Genomic DNA, 22326 nt, shown 5'->3' on the forward strand with positions numbered 1-22326 from the left:
AACAGCCTGGGGGAAGAAACTGTCTTTGTGGCAGCTGGTTTTAGTAAACAGTGCTCTGTAGCGGCGGCCTGAAGGTAAAACTCTAAACAGTTTATGTGCAGGGTGTGTGGGGTCTGCAGAGATTTTAGCAGCTCTTTTTCTGACCCTAGACCTGTATAAGTCCTGGATGGAGGGAAGGTCAGCTCTGATTATTCTCTCTGCAGTCCTGATTATTCGTTGCAGTCTGGACCTGTCCTGTTTTGTGGATGAGCCAAACCACACTGAGATGGATGAAGACAGGACAGACTGAATGATGGCAGTGTAGAAGATGACCAACAGCTCCTGTGGAAGGTTGAAGTTCTTGAGTTGCCTCAGGAAGTACAGTCTCTGCTGGGCCTTCTTTCGAACAGTGTCTATGTGCGAAGACCATCTCAGGTCCTCAGAGATGGTGGTTCCTAAGAACCTGAAGTGGTCCACGGCCGATACAGTGTTGTTGAGGATGGTGAGTGGGGTGTATGGGGGTGGTGTTCTCCGAATGTCCACCACCATTTCCACAATCTTGAGTGGGTTCATTTCAAGGTAGTTCTGACCGCACCAGTGTACCAGCCGATCCACCTGCTGTCTGTATGCAGACTCATCACCGTCCTGGATCAGTCCAATGACAGTGGTGTCGTCTGCAAACTTAAGGAGTTTCACGGACGAGTCCGATGAGGTGCAGTCATTTGTGTACAGAGAGAAGAGGAGTGGGGATAGAACACACCCCTGGGGGGCACCAGTACATATTGATCTGGATCAGGAGAAGATGCTCCCCAGTCTCACCTGCTGCTGTCGGTCTGTCAGGAAGCTGTTGATCCACTGACAGGTGGAGGCTGGGACGTTGAGCTGGGTGAGCTTCTGGTGGAGGATGTCTGGTATGATGGTGTTGAAGGCCGAGCTGAAGTCTACATACAGGATCCTGGCGTACGTCCCTGGGTGGTCGAGGTGTTGCAGGATGAAGTGTAGACCTAAGTTAACAGCATCATCTGCCGACCTGTTTGCTCGGTAAGCAAATTGCAGGGGGTCCAGCAGGGGGCCTGTGATGTCTTTCAGGTGCTTCAGCACCAGCCGCTCAAAGGATTTCATGACCACAGACGTCAGGGCTACAGGCCTGTAGTCATTTAATCCTACGATGGTGGGTTTCTTGGGAACCGGGATGATGGTGGATCGTTTGAGGCAGGAGGGGACCTCACATTTCTCCAGTGACTTGTTGAAGATCCTTGTGAAGATCGGAGCAAGTTGATGTGCGCAGGCTTTCAGACATGATGGGGAGATGTTATCAGGTCCTCCAGCTTTCTTTGTTTTCATGCGCTGAAAGAGCCTGTTTACCTCTTCCTTGGAGATCTTTAGTGCAGGCAGAGGATCTGATGGTGGGGGGTTGGTTGCTTTATGGGAGGAATTTGTTCCTGAATGGGATGTAGAGGGGATGATTTGAGGTGTGAATGGCTTCTTGTCATGTCTGCAGTAGAAGCCATTCAGACGGTTGGCCAGGAGATGACTCTGTTCAGGAAGGGTGGTGGGGCTCCTATAGGCAGTCAGGTTTCTCAGACCAGTCCATACAGCTGAAGTGTCACCAGTAGAAATGCTGTTCTTAAGCTTCTCACTGTAGCTTCTCTTAGCTGCTTTAATCTCTTTTGTTAGTTTGTTCCTAGCCTGCCTGTACTGCGCCCAATCTCCACTGCTGTGAGCTTCTTCCTTTTCCCTGCGCAGATTCCTGTGGTGTGGAGTAAACCATGGCTTATTGTTCCCAAAGATGCAGAAGGTCTTGGTCTGCACACACATGTCCTCACAGAAACTGATGTATGATGTCACCACATCAGTTAGTTGGTTTAGGTCAGTGGCTGAGGTTTCAAAAACAGTCCAGTCTGTGCATTCAAAGCAGGCCTGTAGCATCTGCTTTGATTCCTCAGTCCACTTCTTAACAGTGTGAACCTTGGGTTTGGAAGCTCTTAGTCTCTGTCTGTAGGTTGGGATGAGGTGGATTAGATAATGATCCAAAAAACCCAGAGCAGCCCTGGTAACAGCATGATATGAGTCCTTTAAAGCTGTGTAACAATGGTCCAGTGGATTTAACGGGTCGCATTGGATCGGGCCCCGCCGCTCCCGAGCGTCGATCAGGCCTCCAACGTGGGGGTTAATTTGCATATGCGAACTGGTCAACAGCGCTGCTTTTTATTTGCAGGTTTTCATTGAATAACACCAGCTGGTGTAGAGTTAAAGTGGACCGAAGTTCTTTTGGTTGGCACGATGGAGGGTTCTCTTACAGCCATTGGCAATGATTTAAGGTCATTGGCAAATGATATTCACTAAAATGACTACCTCCATTTTCGTTTTGCACGGGTCATGGAGGATTTCAATCAGCTCCAAGCTGAGATGGTTGTGGAGGTTGACTCCACTATATTGGACAGTCTGGAGGAAGTTGGTCGCCAACTTACTTCGGTAAAGTTAGAAAGATATTCACAGATTCGGCTTTTCCGGATCAATAACTCATCAGCGGAACATTGCCTCTAGTAAACCAACACCTCTCTGCAACCACAGCAAGGCAGACAGTGAGCATCAATCATATTTTCCTCAAAACGAGCCTAACACCACGCTGGGAGACTTGCATTGGCCTCTATGCAGAGATCGCTGCTCCTCTAATGCGCAGGGACCGTCTGCAAATTGCAACACCAGAAAAATATGATGGAGAAATATTCAATAAAGTCGCCAAGGAGAGGTGTATTGTCATTAAAATCATTGTATGTGTAAGTGATCTCACGTGTTTCATACTACATTTCTTGGATTGGAAATTAATACTTTAAAAAAATTTGAATTTCCTAAAGGCTATAGCCTAAATAGCCAAATATTCAGTAAAATATGTATAAAATGGTCAATAACTTCACTATAGCATGTTGTAGTGCCATCAAACTCATAACACACATAGATCACCTCATCTTGAATCTTTTGAATAAACATAACATTGCCTTTATTGATGCAGACTTGCTTATACTGATAATAACTCTGTATTACAACCAAATAATATAACACTTTTCCTTTACTGTTTGCAGTGTGTCACAACCTGAGATCGGACGCCATTACATGAGAACACAAAAAAGTCTATTTTCTGTCTTGTTTCTTGCATTATGAGTTGACCAGTTCAAGGGGGCCGAGTACTTTCACAAGACACTATCTGTTACTGCTTGTTTGCTCCTCAAAATATAACAAATAACACTTTGTTAATTTATTTATTAATGTATTATGAATCTACTATACATAAAATCATAGTTTAATTGAAAATACTAACTAGAACTAAAATATGTCATTCCAGTTCAATTCTTCTTTTATCAGTGAGCAAGTTGGAGTGATGTGGAGCCTGCAGACAATTCCCACTGCAGTCTCCCTCATAATGCAAGAAACAAGACAGAAAATGGTATTCAGGTGAACAGGAGTTTGTGTGCAGCTGTAAGGGCTTCTTTAATATTGGGATTTTTATTATTCATTGTGATTTTATTTTATGTCATATTGCATGAACAAGCTGTAAGACTTTTTTGTGTGCTCATGTAATGGTCCCTGATCTCAGGTTGTGACACACTGCAAACAGTAAAGGAAAAGTTTAATATTATTTGGTTGTAATACAGAGTTATTATCAGTATAAGCAAGTCTGCATCAATAAAGGCAATGTTATGTTAAAAGTGAACATGTTAACGACCTTCTCCTGGCAAGTCTTTTTATTAACCTGTAGAACTCATCTGACACATCCACAACTTTTTTAATTTCTAAAAAGTAAAAAAATAAATAAATGTAACAAAATAATGCAATGGCAGCTTGGTACACATTTATACATCCTCACAATAAATGTACATATTTTTGTTGAAACTTAGCAGATAAACCCAGAGCTACACTGACAGCAGGTTCAACAACCATACCAGTAGGGGGCAGTGTGACCCTGAGCTGCTCTGTGGAGACCTCTGCTGGATGGAAATACAGATGGTTCAGAAGGACCTCAGACATCTCTGAAGTCAGAATAGATAATGAAGAAAACAGAGATATCTCTGTGACACAAGGAGGAATCTACAGGTGTGATGGAGTGAGAGGAAACCCAGACTTCTACACAGAAATAAGTTATGATGAAACTATTGAAATAAAGTGTGAGTTCAATAATTTGATATATATTTTTTAATACTGTTAGAGAAAACAATGCACCTGATATTTTGCTTATGATTTCAACATTTCTGCTTGTATCTATACTTTCTATATCTGATGTAAACAGTTTCCAACAAGGTTTTTGTGACACAACAACCAAACCTGCCTCAGATCTTCAGTGGTGAGACGATCACTCTGACATGTGAGGTCCAGGGAGGAGAAACCACTGAGTGGACGTATGAATGGAGGAGATCTGGGACAGTTCTACACGGGACAAACAGTAAAGACTGGACCTTCAGAGTTTCTGAGTCCAGCAGTGGAGACTACATGTGTCAATGTAGACACAGAGATGACTGGTATTCTTCAACACAGTGGAGTGAAAGCATCACACTGTCAGTATCAGGTCAGTCATGTTTGTTGTTGTTTTCTTTACTTATAAAATAAAACAAGTCAGAATAATATCTTGAATTGACAAACAGCTTGATATTTCCTAAAATAACATTTTATAATTGTCAGATGACATGATGGAAATTTTTGACATGATAACCTGACAGAAAAATATCCTCACAATAAATGTTTTGCACATTTTTGTTTAAACCAAGCAGATAAACCCAGAGCTACACTAACAGCAGGGTCAACAACCATACCAGTAGTAATCATCAAAATAAAAGAATTAACATTTGAAATTCATCAGTCTGTGTTTAATGTTAGATTATAATATACAAGTTTCACTTTTTGAATGGAATTACTGAAATAAATCAAATTTTTCCTGATATTCTACTTTTATGACCAGCACCTGTATACTGGTTGCATTTTTCAGTTAGTTTCCTGATTTATTGATTTTAACAAAAATAATTCCCTTGGTAACAAATCAACTTGACATTTGAACACAGTAAATGTCTGCAGTCCTTCATAGCATCCAGATTCTCCTTGTTTCTGTTAAATTTATAACCAGATGTTTCTTTACATGAACAGTTTCTAAGCCGACTGTGATCCTGCAACCCAGCAGGCCTCAGAGTGGAGAAACAGTCAGTCTGATGTGTTACATCCAGGGAGGAACTCAGTGGACGTATGAATGGAGAAAAAACAAGTTAAATTATTATCCAACATCCAGTAAATATCAGATTCAGATCGGGGAGGCCATTCCTCCCGATCACGCCTCTCCAGGTGTCACTGTCGTTCCCCACGTGGGCGTTGAAGTCCCCCAGCAGAATAATGGAGTCCCCGGGAGGGGCACTATCCAGCACCCCCGACAGGGACGCCAAGAAGGCAGGGTACTCTGCACTACCACTCGGCCCGTAGGCTGAGCTGTCCACTGATCATCACCTGGTGGTGAGTTGGATCCGCTGGAGAAGGAGAAAGCCGGACAGACTCGGCAGGCCCAAGCGCATAGTGAGGGTCTGCTGGGAATGCCTGGCGGAGCCCTCGGCCAGGGATGTATTCAACTCCCACCTCCGGGAGAGCTTCGACCAGATCCCGGGGGATGTTGAAGACATAGAGTCCGAGTGGACCATGTTCTCTGCATCTATTGTCGATGCTGCTGCCCATAGCTGCGGCCGTAAGGTCTGCGGTGCCTGTCGTGGCGGCAATCCCAGAACCCTGTGGTGGACACCGGCAGTAAGGGATGCTGTTAAGCTGAAGAAGGAGTCCTATCAGCTGTGGTTGGCTTGTGGGACTCCTGAGGCGGCTGACGGGTACCGTGAGGCCAAGCGTGCTGCGGCCCGGGCTGTGGCAGAGGCAAAAACTCGGGCCTGGGAAGAGTTCGGTGAGGCCATGGAGAAGGACTACCGGTTGGCCTCGAAGCGATTCTGGCAAACCGTCCGGCGGCTCAGGAGGGGGAAGCAGTGCTTTGCCAACACTGTTTATAGTGGGGGCGGGAGACTGCTGACCTCGACTGAGGACATTATCGGGCGGTGGAAGGAGTACTTCGAGGATCTCCTCAATCCTGCCATCACGCATTCCGTGGTGGAAACAGAGGCTGGGGACTCGGGGTTGGACTCTTTCATCACCCAGGCTGAAGTCACCGAGGTGGTTAAAAAGCTCCGCGGTGGCAAGGCTTCGGGGGTGGATGAGTTCCGCCCTGAGTACCTCAAGTGTCTGGATGTTGTAGGGCTGTCATGGTTGACACGCCTCTTCAACATTGCGTGGCGGTCGGGGACAGTGCCTCTGGACTGGCAGACTGGGGTGGTGGTCCCCCTTTATAAGAAGGGGGACCGGAGGGTGTGTTCCAACTACAGGGGGATCACACTCCTCAGCCTCCCTGGTAAGGCCTACGCCAGGGTATTGGAGAGGAGAGTCCGACCGATAGTCGAACCTCGGCTTCAGGAGGAACAGTGTGGTTTTCGTCCCAGCCGTGGAACACTGGACCAGCTCTATACCCTCCACAGGGTGCTCGAGGGTTCATGGGAGTTTGCCCAACCGGTTCATATGTGTTTTGTGGACCTGGAGAAAGCATTCGACTGTGTCCCTCGTGATGCCCTGTGGGGGGTGCTCCAGGAGTATGGAATCGGGGGCCCTTTATTAGGGGCCATCCGGTCCCTGTACGAGCGGAGCAGGAGTTTGGTCCGCATTGCCGGCACTAAGTCGGACCTGTTCCCAGTGCATGTTGGACTCCGGCAGGGCTGCCCTTTGTCGCCGGTCCTGTTCATAACTTTTATGGACAGGATTTCTAGACGCAGCCAAGGGCCGGAGGGGGTCTGGTTTGGGGACCAGTGGATTTCGTCTCTTCTTTTTGCGGATGACGTGGTCCTGCTGGCCCCCTCTAGCCAAGACCTACAGCATGCGCTGTGGCGGTTCGCAGCCGTGTGTGAAGCGGCTGGGATGAGGATCAGCTCCTCCAAGTCCGAGGCCATGGTACTCGACCGGAAAAGGGTGGCTTGTCCAATTCAGGTTGGAGGGGAGTTCCTGCCTCAAGTGGAGGAGTTTAAGTATCTCGGGGTCTTGTTCACAAGTGAGGGAAGAATGGAGCGGGAGATCGACAGACGGATCGGTGCGGCTGCCACAGTAATGGGGGCGCTGTGCCGGTCCATTGTGGTGAAGAGAGAGCTGAGCCGAAAAGCAAAGCTCTCAATTTACTGGTCGGTCTACGTTCCTACCCTCACCTATGGCCATGAACTTTGGGTCATGACCGAAAGAACGAGATCACGGATACAAGCGGCTGAAATGAGCTTCCTCCGTAGGGTGGCCGGGCACTCCCTTAGAGATAGGGTGAGGAGCTCGGCCATCCGGGAGGAGCTCGGAGTAGAGCCGCTGCTCCTCCACATTGAGAGGAGCCAGTTGAGGTGGCTCGGGCATCTATACCGGATGCCTCCTGGACGCCTTCCTCGGGAGGTGTTCCAGGCACGTCCCACCGGGAGGAGGCCCAGGGGACGGCCCAGGACACGCTGGAGGGACTATGTCTCTCGGCTGGCCTGGGAACGCCTTGGGCTCCCCCTGGAGGAGCTGGAGGAGGTGTCTGGAGAGAGGGACGTCTGGGCGTCTCTGCTGAGTCTGCTGCCCCCGCGACCCGGTCCTGGATAAGCGGAAGACGACGAACGAACAGTAAATATCAGATCATCACAGCTGACAGTGGAGAATACAGCTGCAGAGCAACAAGTGACTTTCTCTTAACAGAGTGGAGTGATGTTATCACATTATCTCTCTATAAGTCATTAATACCTGACAGTGAAATGATCATTTACAGTGTTTCAGTGCATCTGGTCTAAACAACATTAAAATAGCTTCAATAAAGGAACATAAAAGCAGCTGCTGCTGTTTCACACAATCATTTAATTTCTAACTTAAAACATATCTGCTCTTATCATCTAAACATGTCTGTATTTATCAGAATGTTTCTATTTATTCAAATATATCCTGTTACTGGTGATCTTGTTTGCTGTGTAAGAGGTTGAAACCAAAGCTTCATTTCTTCCTACTTTGCTCCCAGAGAGACTTCTTGTGATCTTTTAGAAGAGTCTTGCTAAATAAAACCAACATCTTGAAAGAGCTTCTGGAGACAAAATGATCAAGATCACTTTCGAAGATTACAAGAAAGTTTGTATTTTACTGTGAAAATGATCTGAAATTACTTCAGGTTCAGGATTTTGACTGAAAAGGTTTTTAATTAGTTGAACAGATTGTTATGAAAAGATTTGAAAACTTTTCTAATCAGATGTTTCTTTATGTAAACAGTTCCCATTAAACCCAGCCCTCAGACCGACTGTGTTATGTGAGTCAGACTGTCCTCCATTCATCCTGAGAATTTTCTCTCTTCAGTTTACTGATATAAACTAAACAGAACAACAACAACAATCTCTCTGATGATTTCTCTGTCTGACGATAGAAATGTAGAGAAGAGAAAATTATTGAAAATTGTTCCATTTTCTTCCAGGAAATTAGATAGAAACAAGGAGAGGAGAGTCAAGAGAAACACTGAGTCAGATTTAGCATCACTTTGAAGGAACAAACTATCTTTTAGAATAAAAATTAATGTTGATGAGAGACAAAGTGTTAATGTGCAGCATGTTTTATATTTATATCTTTTCTCTCCAGCATGAAAAATATATATTTACTGGATCTTAATCTAATGTATATTTTAAATTTAACTTAGTCTCCAAACAATCACAAGAATCTAATCAACAGAAAATTCTTACTGTAAAAATGTTAAATGTATCCTGATTGACTCTCTTAAACAGGCTGTGCAAACAGTGAAAATAATTCAGCCATAATTAGAATAAGGAACAATAATATGGATGTTTAATAACTGATTACTGAGATAGTTACATATTTAATCAACAGCATGTTTAAAATCAAGGAAATAAAATGATCCAGATGATGCTAACAGACATCAGATAAACGACTGAATTATAATTCATGGATTTCTAACAGTATCAGAGCGTTGTACAGTGATCCTAGGTAAGCAGCAAGAGGATGGCAGATGTGTGCAGAACATTATGACCTGTTTAGATGCTGACTGTGTTTATGTGATTTATGAAGAAGTCTTGTAGACTGAGGTTAAAATCTCTTCCTGATTCTCTCAGTCTGGGTCTGGATGATTCTGGACCTCCTGGCTGATAATTAAACAATCCTGTTTGTTTGGATCATCATTAATCAGTGGTGAACATAAAGATCATTTTATATTAGAGTCAATCAGAACATGTTTGACTCAGAGAACATCATGTTTGTATGATCTATAATCTACAAGTTAGAAACAAGCTGGTTTGTTTCTGATTCTGCTAATTTGTTCTGATGCTGATGGAGTTTTAGCTTCTGAAATAATCTCACTGGACCTAAATTTTAATCATCAGAGCAGGTTTGTGATTTTATCTGGATTAGTGAAACATCCCGCTGGTTATTAGTAATTTTATTATTTATTAAGATATTATTTATTCCTTATTTATTATAAACATGTAGTCATTCTGACCTGTCAGTTTCTTTAAGCATTCAATTATTTCTGCTTGTTTCTAGTAATTGGAGGTGTAGTTTATAGTAAACAAAGAAAAAAGCTTTCTTACCCAATATTCTGAAGATTTTTTTTTTTATATATATTTGCCTCAGCAGCAGATAAACCCAGAGCCTCAATGACAGCAGAGGAAACAACCATACCAGCAGGGGGCAGTGTAGCTCTGAGCTGCTCTGTGGACAGATCTACTGGCTGGAAGTTTGATTGGTTCAGACAGGAGTCAAAGTTTCATGCAGCTCAGCCAATAAGAACCAATGAACCAGGTGGAGTCCTCTTCATCTCAGAGGAAGGTGTTTACAGCTGCAGAGGAAGAAGAGGAGATCCAGTTTTCTACACTGAAACCAGCAATAAAGTCTCCATTCAGAAAACTGGTGAGTTTAGTTTCTGTTTATCATAAAAGAAAAAGTGATCTTTGAAATTTTAATTTGATTAATGGTTGTGTAGAAAATGCTAAAATGTGTGTTATTTACAAGAAGTAGAATATTGTATTCGCTGATGATGGTGAACTACATTAGTGAATTAGATATTTACAGCTCATAAAATCCTGCTATAAAATACAATTAATCGGTTTAAGTGCTTTTTCTTATTTCTATTATTGTTTTTTTAACTCTTACTGTTTACACTTTCATATCAACTCTGATGGATTCAGTTTAATTATTCATTTTTTCTTAAATCCGTTTGAGCATTTGGGCCCCATGAATGATAACTATCTGAAATAGGGGCCAAGTTTTACTTTTCACTATTTTTCTGTTACATTTCTAATCAGATGTTTCTTTATGTAAACAGTTCCCATTAAACCCACTGTGGTCCTGCAACTGTGTTTTAAAATAGTTTCTAACAGGGCATCAGTGACTCTACAACACAGTTGGTCTCAGATATTCAGAGGAGAGATAGTCACTCTGAGATGTGAGATCCAGGGAGGTGGAGGAGCTCAGTGGACGTATGAATGGAGACCAAACAACAGAAACTCTCCATCATCCAGTAAATACAAGATCATCATAGCTGCCAGTGGCAGATACAGCTGCAGAGGAACAAGAAACTATCTGTTAACACAATGGAGTGATGATTTCTCTTTAACTGTTTGTAAGTAGATCATCTATTATAGACATGAAGTGATTATTGACAATATTTCAACAAGTCTCATCTGAACAGTTTACTTTTCCTATCGACATTAAACTCTTTTATGGTATTTAGTCAAACATATTACTTTAAGTTTCCAATGAAAGAACCTAACATCAGATTTTCCTGGTGCCTAAAATTATTCATTGATCGGCTTCTAAGAAAAATAAAATCATTTTTGCTACAATCAGCTACAGATGATCAGTTTTCTCACAAAAAAACAACATATAAAGGTAATGCTTAAAATTTTAAACATATATGATCTGTAACTGATGATCTTACTGGCAACATATATTTAAATATCTTGAGCAAATTGTACATCTTAAATCAGCCAATGAAAACAGCTGACAGACTAAGACCTTTCCTTTTAATGTTGTATTTTAACAAGAGTGTAGTTTCTCTCACTTTCAAATTAAACAGCTTGTCTTAAAGTACAGAAAACATTATAAATACATTTAAACAACTCTCTGTCAGTACACCTTCTCTGATTCTCTGACTAAATCACGATGAAGCTGATTTTCAGCCCAGTTTTCCTGACTGGTGCTGAACAGTTTAGGAGATATTTAAGGTTCAGTATTTCAGTTTAATTATCTTTAATTTGAATATTTTCTTTGTCATTAAACATCAACTAAGATGGATGGGTCTGTCTTATATCAGTGATATATAACACAATTTAACTGTGTTGCAGAATAAGGTGGACAGCAGATATTGTAATGATAAAAAAATCTAAATTCAGAAACTGAAGCGGAATTTCATGGTTACAGTTGCCAAAATATGTAAATACTTAATACTTTATTTATTCTCTCACTTAAAATATGACTGCCTGCATATATTAAGTGAGAGAATAAAAAAATCAAAATATGTAAATAAACCAAGAACTGTCTTTCAAGTGATAGAAAAATAAAAACAAACATGGTCCATCATTCTAATGGCTCAAGGTAGAATTTCCCCTCCTAAAACAACTCATGTTGTGATTATTTACTGCTGTTTTACATGTTTTTTGTTCTTGTTTTTTTAACTAAACTTAGCAGAAAAACCGAGAGCCTCGCTGACAGCAGAGGAAACAATCATACCAGCAGGGGGCAGTGTAGCTCTGAGCTGCTCTGTGTTCAGATCTACTGACTGGAAGTTTGATTGGTTCAGACAGGAGTCAGAGTCTTCTACAGCTCAGCCAATAAGAACCAATGAACCAGGTGGAGTCCTCAGAGTCTCAGAGGAAGGTGTTTACAGCTGCAGAGGAGGAAGAGGAGATCCAGTTTTCTACACTGAAACCAGCAATAAAGTCTCCATTCAGAAAACTGGTGAGTTTAGTTTCTGTTCATCAATGAAAAAGTAACCTTTGAATTTAAACCTCTTCAGTACTTTTGTAGAAAATACAGATTTCTTTAATATTGACAAGAAGCAGAATATTTTATGAACAAATTATCTTAAAAGTAGTACATAAGGTCATTCTGGTATGATATATATTTAATCTGTTTACTGGTGAGTTTAGTTTCTGTTCATTAATAACACAAAGAAGCTACTGAGTCATTAAAGTAAATCTAACAGAATAACATGAAGTTTTTATTTATGATGCCTTAAAATGAAACTCGTCTCCTGCTGCTGATAGATTTAAGATAAGTGTTTGATCCTTATTTTTATTTTATTACATCAATAAAGTTGTTCTCACTGAGTAACTCTCATCTCATTTTAATCAAATTCTTATGTTTGGTTTGGAGATTTTGTTTTTCACAGCTTTATTTTATTTAGGATTCATGTTTTCTAATTCTATCAGTCTGTATCTCATAGTGAGAATTTGAATCATAATAACTAAAAGAAAACAGGTTCTCTAGACGACAGAGGAAATAAAATCATATTTTTAGGTTTTGACCATTGAAACTGATTTTTCTTATTCTGCCACTTTAATCAGCTCTGAGGAAACTAAAGCAGAAAAAAGGCTGCATCAGTTACACCTGCTACAAAAAGTGACTACTAACATTTATTTTTTGATGTTTTGATGTATTTCATTTATTATTTATGTATTTTATTACTGATATTTATTTTATTTTGATTAAGCTTTGTAATCACTATACTGTTATCCTTTTGAGGGAATCTCCTGACCAACATTAACAAAGTATTTAATCAAACATTTAATCAAAGTAAAGTTCAGAAATAATAGTGTTGATGTTGCCTAATGCTTGATTTCAACAGAGAAACTTGTTCCTGTCCTCTCTGTGTCTCCATCATGGCTGAGTCCTGGAGCCTCAGTGACTCTGAGCTGTGAGGTTGAACCTCAGTCTGCAGGATGGAGGTTCTTCTGGTATAAAGCTGTTCCTGAATTATCAGTCAGATCTTACAGCTTTGAGCTGCTGCCTAACATCACCAACAGAACTGAACAGAACTCCTACATCGTTCATGAACAAACTCATACAGCAGGATATGTGTGCAGAGCAGGAAGAGGAGAACCAGTGGATTATACTGGTTACAGTGAACCAAAGTTTGTCTGGTCTGAAGGTCAGTTTATTTCTCTCTATGCTATAAATAAACAGAAGCCATGATTTGAGTTTCATTGAGCTATCTTTAATCTGTGACCAGTATCTTTAATCAAGCAAATGTTTGATATTGACTGTTCATGTTAATAATCCACCAAAGAAACGTGGAATAAACATCAGATTCTTTATAGTTTTTACCAGATAATAAACATGAGTTACTTTAGATTCTTGCTGTGACTTTATTTAAACAGTACATTTTTAAAACAACTCAGACTGATCAATGTCCTTTGCAGTCAAGCTTAAAACAAAATAAATAAAACAATGTGTTTACAGTTAAATCCATTAAAATATACAATAAATATGCATGGAATAATAATAAAACAGACTAAAACCAATAAAAATAGGTATCAACTAAAGTCTCATCCTCTGTTGGAATAAAAAGTTCAGGGAAAAATTGTTTTTATCAGTTATTAAATTGTTTCTGTCATCTGCAGTGTGTTCATGAATTAGTAAAATCTGAATTTTGCAGCTTTTCTGCAAAGGTGACTTTGTCATTGTAATAAGTAAGGGAAAACTCTGATCTAGCAACAGCATTTATTTCTCCATCCAGTTTGAGAAATCTATCAAGAGTTACACCCAGAACTTAACAACAGAAAACCTGGAAGAAGCCAAACATCCAAGATCTGCAGAACTCTTAAAGGGTTTCAAAGCAAAGGACTATAGACCAAACAGTGCTGGAACTGGAAAGACGTGTAGGCAAAGGAAAAATCACATCACAACAATGCACAGTGACTAATAGACCTTAGGACAAACCTCACTAATCTCCCTGAACAAAGTCCTGTTAACATCACAGTAGCAGACATCCAACATTGAGTCTCAGGTATGAGGAGCTGGACAGCACAAGGCCTGGACACGATCAACGCCTACTGGCTCAAGTAGTCGCTTTCTCTTCATAGCAGCAAACTGAACCAACCATCATCAGCACAGAAGCACTGATGATGGCAGTGAAGGAGGAGGCCTTGAGCAAAAGATGCCCAGGTCTACCACACCAGGCAAGATCCCAGGTGGAGGCTGTACAAAGAAGCCCCAGAAACAATCCGGCATCCAGCAGGGTGTAAGATACTGACAGGACAGGAATACATGGATCGCCATAACCAAGTAACCAGTATGGTGTACAGAAACATCTGTGTGGAATATGAACAGAGGACCCTGAGGTCAAACCCTGAGGTCAAACTGGGACTCACCTCCCAAGGTGGTGGAAAATAACTGAGCTGAGATCATGTGAGACTTCCAAGCTGACAAACCTGTAATGACCAACTAACTGGATGTAGTAATCATTGAAAAGCAGCAGAGGACAGCAATGATCGATGTGGCCGTCCCAAATGATGGAAACTACGGGAAAAAAGAACATAAAGTGGAGGAATACCAAAGGCTCAGGGAAGAGGTAGAGAGAACCTGGCAGATAAAGGCAAGATTAGTGCCCATCGTCATTGGAGCACTCAAGGCAGTGACCTCCACCTGGAGAAATGTGAGACCTCAGGCCAGAAGAGTGCAGTGAACATCAAAGATATTGTGAAGAACCATCAAGCTCCCAGGCCTCTAGTAGAGGACCTGGGTATGAAATGAATAAGATGAAATACTTGGATGATTATGAGGAGGAATCATTAGTTTGATCAACTTGTTGAAATGTTTCCACTGATCTTTATTGTTAAAGAAGCACTAAAAGCAAAGGATTGTTTGTAGTGAGAGATTTTTAAAAGATGTTTCTGTTCTCAGCTGAAATCCTGTGTTGTTTTCCAGATCCTCATCCAGCAGCTTCTCTCTCAGTGAGTCCTGACAGAGTTCAACACTTCAGCTCTGATTCAGTGTCTCTGAGCTGTGAGGGAAAATCTGCTGAATGGAGAGTCTGGAGGTTTACAGAAACAGATCCACTGTCAGTCTGCTCCATCTGGGGGAACATGAGTAGATCTACATGTACCATCAACCCAGACTGGTTTCATAGTGGAGTGTACTGGTGTGAATCTGGATCAGGAGAGTTCAGCAATGCTGTCAACATCACTGTACAGAGTAGGTTATGATTTATTATCTGTCTCTTCTCCTTAATTTTCAACATTTTATGTAAGTTTCAGAACACATCCTGTTGTTACACACATTGCAACCTCTTTTTTTAGTATTTGTCCCTTGATCCTGTTACATTGTGTGCTCTAAATATACTTTATACTAAACAATTTGAGTATAAAAACATTTAGATTTAAATCAATGCCAAATTTGTTGCTCTTATTCTTATTGATTTTTAGTGGTTCTTCTACTTGTAAATGCAGAACTTTAAGCACTGCTTGATTTGTTTCTATAATAACAAGAATTACTTCAGAATGAATGATCATATTAATGGATACCACATTTTTTTATGTGTATTTCCATCAGAGCTACTCTGAACCTCCTTCATTTCTCATTTCAGAGCTTCATATGTATTCATAAATTATTTAGTGTTGGTTTATCCTGGTGGTTTTATCTTCACAGGGAAATATTTATTTTATCTAACCTGAAATCTCAACTACTTGTTCTGTTCATCTTCCTGAGATTCTGCAGGTTTGGTATTGTTCTCTTTAGTGGACGTCAGTCTGAGACTTCTTCTTGCATAACCAGAGTTACTGTTTGTTTCATGTAAGATCCTAGAAATGCCACTAGGTGTTGCTTTTGTTAAGAAATGTGTACGTAAGGTAGGATCTTTACCTCAAGCAACGAGTCTTTGTGTTGCGTGGTCAGAACGACCACACAGCATTTTACCGGTTGTGCTGCGTGTAACGATGGATATATGTTTGGGATATGGACCTGTCAGTATTCAATAAGCAATCAAATATCTGGATATAAAATTTCCAGCTCTAACTGGGATTCAAATCCCAGGACCTTCGTCCTGTAAGACAACAGTGCAGCAAGTTTACATATTTCTGGAAATTTAACTGAGCCAGAAAAGATTTTCCTAATGAATGACCTCCTTAAATTGGACAATATTTGAATCAAAATGACTGGTCATCACAAAAACATTATAAGATTGACATTATCCACAGATTGGTTTTCAGGATGTGGGAATCATGAGGTGCTGATCCTTAAAGACAAACATAAAACTATCATGGACATTGAAAGAAAATATTAAAGTATCAACAACAAAGCAAATATCAGTTTAATATTTTAAGCGTTATGTTCTGCGATCAAACAGGTCTAGATATCCACCAAAGGAGGTAAATGGTAAAACATGATGAAAAAGATTCAAGATTCTTTATTTTCATTATGTTACGATAATAAACGTTTGTTGAGACCCAGCTCAAAGATACACATGTAGGTTATAGACACTTAGAAAAAAACACATATGTGCATGAAATGTGGCGTGTTGTATTTGGTATTTACTTAAAGTGTAGCTTGTGTGGAAACAGTCTATAAGGTGGGCAGGTGGTTTGTTTGATTGTCAGCAGGGATGTTTAGTGTCTGACTGCAGGAGGACAATTGCCTTCACTGCTTCTGGGAAGAAACTATTTCTGAACCTGTTTGTTTTTGCTGTGATGTTCCTGCATCGTGTTCCTGATTGAAGTGGGACAAACACTGCATTGCCCGGGTGGGTTTGGTCTCTAGCAATGTGTCTGGCTCTTTTCTGGACTCGTGCAGCAAAAATCAAGTCCAGATCTGGTAGACAACATCCTACAAGCCCCTGTGCTGTTTTCACCACCCGTGCATTCTCTCCTGTCCTTTGTCTCCTGTGCCGTGCAGCTCCCATACCACACCATCACACTAAGGTACAGGATGCTCTTAATTGTGGCCCTGTAAACGTTTGTGAGCAGTACAGTGGAGAATCCAGTCAGTTTCAGCTTCCTGAGAAAGAAGAGCCATTGTTGGACCTTCTTTACCAGGTGGGAGGTGTTCACAGTCCAGGAGAGGTCAGAGGAAATGTGAATGGCCAGGAACTTTATGTTGTCCAGATGCTCCACCACCTCCCCCTGAATGTAGAGAGGAGCGTGTTCAGTCCTTCTGGACCTCCTGTGATCCACCATGACTTCCTTGGTCTTGCTGGTGTTCAGGATGAGGTTGTTCCTGGAGCACCACTGAGTCAGATTGTGGACCTCCTGTCTGTAGTGGGTCTCATCATGGTTAGATATGAAACCCACCATGGTGATGTCAAATAAAAAGGCATTTTGTTTTAATATTCTCTAATGTTACAACTGCTTGCATTATCTTGCATTATAAAACCTGTTTTACTGCTAACGTAACATTATACTTAATATTCTGTCATTGTTTTATAGAACATATTAATGGTCCTATCCTGGTGAGCCCCGTCCATCCTGTGACTGAGGGAGATCCTGTTACTCTAAGCTGCAGAGATAAAGAACTAAAACTACTCTCCAACGTGTTTTTCTATCACAATTACAAACTCCTCCACAATGACAGCAGAGAGGAGCTGAAGATCTCTGCAGTGTCAAAGTCAGATGAAGGTTTCTACAAGTGTAAACATTCAGGAAAGGAGTCACTACAGAGCTGGATGTCAGTTAGAGGTGAGGAGGATGAAAACATTTGATGCTTTTTATTCAGTAAAACCATTTAGTTGTTAGAGAGGAACAAGGTGAACACTGAGGATGTTTATGTGCTGCAGATTTCTCTCTGAATTCAAGTTTGAAACCACATTTATCTGCAGCTCATGAATGATGTCATTAAATCTGCAGATAAATAATATTGATTCATTCTTGATGTCTCCTACCTCCAGTAACTGTGTCCAGTCCTGTCAGCTCTCTTGTGATGTTGATTGTTGGACCATTTATTGGAATAATTCTCATTATTCTCCTGGTCTTGTTGTGGCGCTACAGACGGTCCAAAGGTGAGACTTTTTTCTTCTCTACTGGATCAGATTGTTCATTTAAAAACTCTTTAATTATTCTATTATGGACAATAATTATCTTGATGTGACATAAACTGACAGCAGGATAATTTGATTAATAAAATATGACAAATATGACTTTTCACAGATCTGTTCTGCATCAGGTGAGTAAGTTATATCTTTATTTCTTTTTCCTTGTGTTTTTTTCCTGAACAATTTTCATATATTTCTTATGTTTCAGATCAAAGGTCTCAGAGAGCAACAGTCAGAGCTCCACCACAAACCAGACTGAAAACCGTGAATACAGCTCCTTTCTTCAGGGTCAGAGCTTTATTTATGTTTCTTTTCTTCCAAAATTAGATCATCTAACCTCAGTATTTCTACCATAGGTTGGTATTTACATTGGAAATAGTCTGCTGGTGACTCAGAGTCCAGCCACAAGGATTTTGCAATAGCTGTAATTAATGTTATTAATGTAGTTAAATTAATAAAATGTTTGTAATTTTATGTACTGTAGGTGATGATCATCTCTATGAGAAAATCACATCTTCTGAAGCTGCTGGAAATGGTAGAGTTTCTTTTCAAGCTTTTTTGATCAAACCATTGGGTGATTTACTAATAAATAAATAATAATAAAAAGTCTGAAATCTTTCAGCAGCAGATGAACCTGGAGATGTTACATACGCTCTGATTGAAATGAAATCCTTTGGGAAACAGAGTGAGTCCCACATATCTAAAATGTAAAACATGAAAAATTAACTCATAATAGTTTCATCCTTCATGTCTTTGTGTTGGTGATTATTTGATGATCTTTACAGGGAGACATCCTGGACCAGAGGGGGGCGCTGTTTACTCTGAAGTGAACCTAGGAGCTGCAGGTTATAATGAAATGTGTCCTCCTGTTATTAGACTGCAGGTTATTACAAGTCAGCATGGAGTTCAGATCTTCATCTACCTTAGTTAACATCTAGATACTAACTGTAGATATTAGCAGAAACTGGTAGATCAGACACACAGCTGAGGACTTTAATGGGTCTCTGCTTGATGGGAGATAATTGATAAAGTTTAGTGCTCTGCAGCAGCAGGAGATCAGTGGTTCCCAACCTTCTCAGCCACAAAATAACACAGTAAGAGACCTGTTAGCCCAATTATTTGTTAAATATAAGCATTACTATTAAATTAATTATAATAAACACAAACATGTATATTCTGTTCATCTTTTTATAAACTATTCTTAATCTGATGGAACATTCAGGTCTTATTGTCCATAACGTGTATATAGAATATTTTATGGCATTTAGTATGTTGAAGCATTTAAACTTATACTTTTTCTACATTTTGTATTTAAAATATCTCTTCATTGACAGGAAAGCGGAGTCCTGCAGCAGCGGATGCAGCAGTTTATTCTGAAATCAGATCAGTACCAGCTCTGAGGGACAATGCTGCCATGTAGGCTGCAGGATCTGATGGTTTATTCTGCAATTTATGACATGAGTTACTCTCTTAAGTCCAAAACCCCAGTACTGGGAGGAAGAATTTAACTTATTTTTACTACTTTCATTTCTGTAAGTTCCCTTAGTTAAACATAAACATGTGTGGTATCCACAGAAATGTTAGAATCTTGGCTAAAAGCTGATATAAATTATTTATATCAACACCAAACACAGTTAAAACTACAAACAATTGAATCAGAAACTAAACAAACCCCACTAAATGGCTTCACCACAAAACTCAGTCTCAGCTGTTCACCACACGGCTTCTACACACACAACAAAACACGTTCTAAAAATATAAGTGTTACAATCCACCCTGAATTTACTCAAACAGCAGCAAAGGAAGACCAGAATTATCACTTGGGTTTGACAATCATAATTATTCACATGATGGTTATTTAAATGATTTAAATATAGTTGGATCTGAATTTATTGAATCAATCAATTAACCTGTTTTGTTTATTGCCTTCTGACCTCTGATACTACAGTGTGAGGACTTGTTATATAAATAAACAGAATCTAATGTGGTTGAATTTTATGCTGTGTGACAAAATGAAACACATACATGTGTAAAATATGTGATATTTTGTATCTGGCATTATTGCTGTGCTCCTCTTGAATATCACCAATAATTTCCTTATATTTTTCAAAGAACAGCATGATATGATAAACGCTTTGTGAGTTTTACATTATTTAGATATCTATCATTTTTATAGCTATTTTTGATATTTGTCTTTCTGACCCTTGCTTTAGCAGTGAGCTCTGTTGTTTTTTTTTCTTGTGTTATAAAATTATTTACAATGAAATAAATGTTTTACATGCAAATGTCTACATTTGCTGCTAACTTTGCAGTGACAGATTATGTAATATGTTCCATTTTTTAAATTAATTTAAACAGACATGAATGAACACATGAATATTTATGGTAATCTCTGCCTTAAAATGTAAACAGATCAAGTTTAATCAATTCCAGGTGTGGCTGAATCTTGAACCAATGTACAGGGGTTGGACAATGAAACTGAAACACCTGTCATTTTAGTGTGGGACGTTTCAAGGCTAAATTGGACCAGCCTGGTAGCCAGTCTTCATTGATTGCACATTGCACCAGTAAGAGCAGAGTGTGAAGGTTCAATTAGCAGGGTAAGAGCACAGTTTTGCTCAAAATATTGAAATGCACACAACATTATGGGTGACGTACCAGAGTTCAAAAGAGGGCAAATTGTTGGTGCACGTCTTGCTGGCGCATCTGTGACCAAGACAACAAGTCTTTGTGATGTATCAAGAGCCACGGTATCCAGGGTAATGTCAGCATACCACCAAGAAGGACGAACCACATCCAACAGGATTAATTGTGGACGCAAGAGGAAGCTGTCTGAAAGGGATGTTCGGGTGCTAACCCGGATTGTAACCAAAAAACATAAAATCACGGCTGCCCAAATCACGACAGAATTAAATATGCACCTCAACTCTCCTGTTTCCACCAGAACTGTCCGTCGGGAGCTCCACAGGGTCAATATACACGGCCGGGCTGCTATAGCCAAACTTTTTGTCACTCATGCCAATGCCAAACGTCGATTTCAATGGTGCAAGGAGCGCAAATCTTGGGCTGTGAACAATGTGAAACATGTATTGTTCTCTGATGAGTCCACCTTTACTGTTTTCCCCACATCCGGGAGAGTTACGGTGTGGAGAAACCCCAAAGAAACGTACCACCCAGACTTGCATGCCCAGAGTGAAGCATGGGGGTGGATCAGTGATGGTTTGGGCTGCCATAACATGGCATTCCCTTGGCCCAATACTTGTGCTAGATGGGCGCGTCACTGCCAAGGACTACCGAACCATTCTTGAGGACCATGTGCATCCAATGGTTCAAACATTGTATCCTGAAGGCGGTGCCGTGTACCAGGATGACAATGCACCAATACACACAGCAAGACTGGTGAAAGATTGGTTTGATGAACATGAAAGTGAAGTTGAACATCTCCCATGGCCTGCACAGTCACCAGATCTAAATATTATTGAGCCACTTTGGGGTGTTTTGGAGGAGCGAGTCAGGGAATGTTTTCCTCCACCAGGATCACGTGGTGACCTGGCCACTATCCTGCAAGAAAAATGGCTTAAAATCCCTCTGACCACTGTGCAGGACTTGTATATGAGAGGGTCACATCCCTGCGCCTTCAGGTTGGGGACAGGTCTCCGACTATCGTTTTGGCCTACGGGCCGAGCGGTAGTGCGGAGTACCCGGCTTTCTTGGTGTTCCTGTCAGGAGTGCTGGATAGTGCTCCTCCCGAGGACTCCATTACTCTGCTGGGGGACTTCAACGCCCATGTGGGAAACGACAGTGACACCTGGAGAGGAGTGATTGGGAGGAATGGCCTCCCCGATCTGAATCTGAGTGGTGTTTTGTTATTGGACCTCTCTGCTAGTCATGGATTGTCCATAATGAACACCATGTTCAAGCATAAGGGTGTCCATCAGTGCACTTGGCACCAGGACACCCTAGGCAGGAGGTCGATGATCGACTTTGTTGTCGTATCATCGAACCTTCGGCCGCATGTTTTGGACACTCGGGTGAAGAGAGGGGCAGAGCTGTCCACTGATCACCACCTGGTGGTGAGTTGGATCCGCTGGAGGAGGAGAAAGCCGGACAGACTTGGCAGGCCCAAGCACATAGTGAGGGTCTGCTGGGAAAGTCTGGCAGAGCACTCGGCCAGGGATGTATTCAACTCCCACCTCCGGGCGAGCTTTGACCAGAGTCCCGGGTATGTTGGAGACATAGAGTCCAAGTGGACCATGTTCTCCACA

At 41.0% G+C, this 22326-nt stretch overlaps 1 protein-coding gene across 1 annotated transcript in view; it reads left to right on the plus strand.

Moving 5' to 3' along the window:
• LOC124865227 (Fc receptor-like protein 5) overlaps window positions 1-20350 on the plus strand; it is a 31966-nt gene extending 11616 nt beyond the window's left edge. The window contains exons 4-18 of the mRNA XM_047360184.1: window positions 3876-4142; window positions 4265-4540; window positions 9676-9948; window positions 10409-10660; window positions 11725-11997; window positions 12887-13189; window positions 14968-15234; window positions 17460-17708; window positions 17918-18028; window positions 18177-18192; window positions 18270-18349; window positions 18546-18596; window positions 18684-18746; window positions 18847-18906; window positions 19396-20350. Of these exons, the coding sequence (XP_047216140.1) occupies window positions 3876-4142; window positions 4265-4540; window positions 9676-9948; window positions 10409-10660; window positions 11725-11997; window positions 12887-13189; window positions 14968-15234; window positions 17460-17708; window positions 17918-18028; window positions 18177-18192; window positions 18270-18349; window positions 18546-18596; window positions 18684-18746; window positions 18847-18906; window positions 19396-19481 (2627 nt within the window). The 3' untranslated portion in view covers window positions 19482-20350. The remainder of the gene's footprint in view (window positions 1-3875; window positions 4143-4264; window positions 4541-9675; window positions 9949-10408; window positions 10661-11724; window positions 11998-12886; window positions 13190-14967; window positions 15235-17459; window positions 17709-17917; window positions 18029-18176; window positions 18193-18269; window positions 18350-18545; window positions 18597-18683; window positions 18747-18846; window positions 18907-19395) is intronic.
• Window positions 20351-22326: the final 1976 nt, after the last annotated feature.

Source organism: Girardinichthys multiradiatus, unplaced genomic scaffold (assembly GCF_021462225.1).
Source record: "Girardinichthys multiradiatus isolate DD_20200921_A unplaced genomic scaffold, DD_fGirMul_XY1 scaffold_47, whole genome shotgun sequence".
Taxonomy (NCBI): domain Eukaryota; kingdom Metazoa; phylum Chordata; class Actinopteri; order Cyprinodontiformes; family Goodeidae; genus Girardinichthys; species Girardinichthys multiradiatus.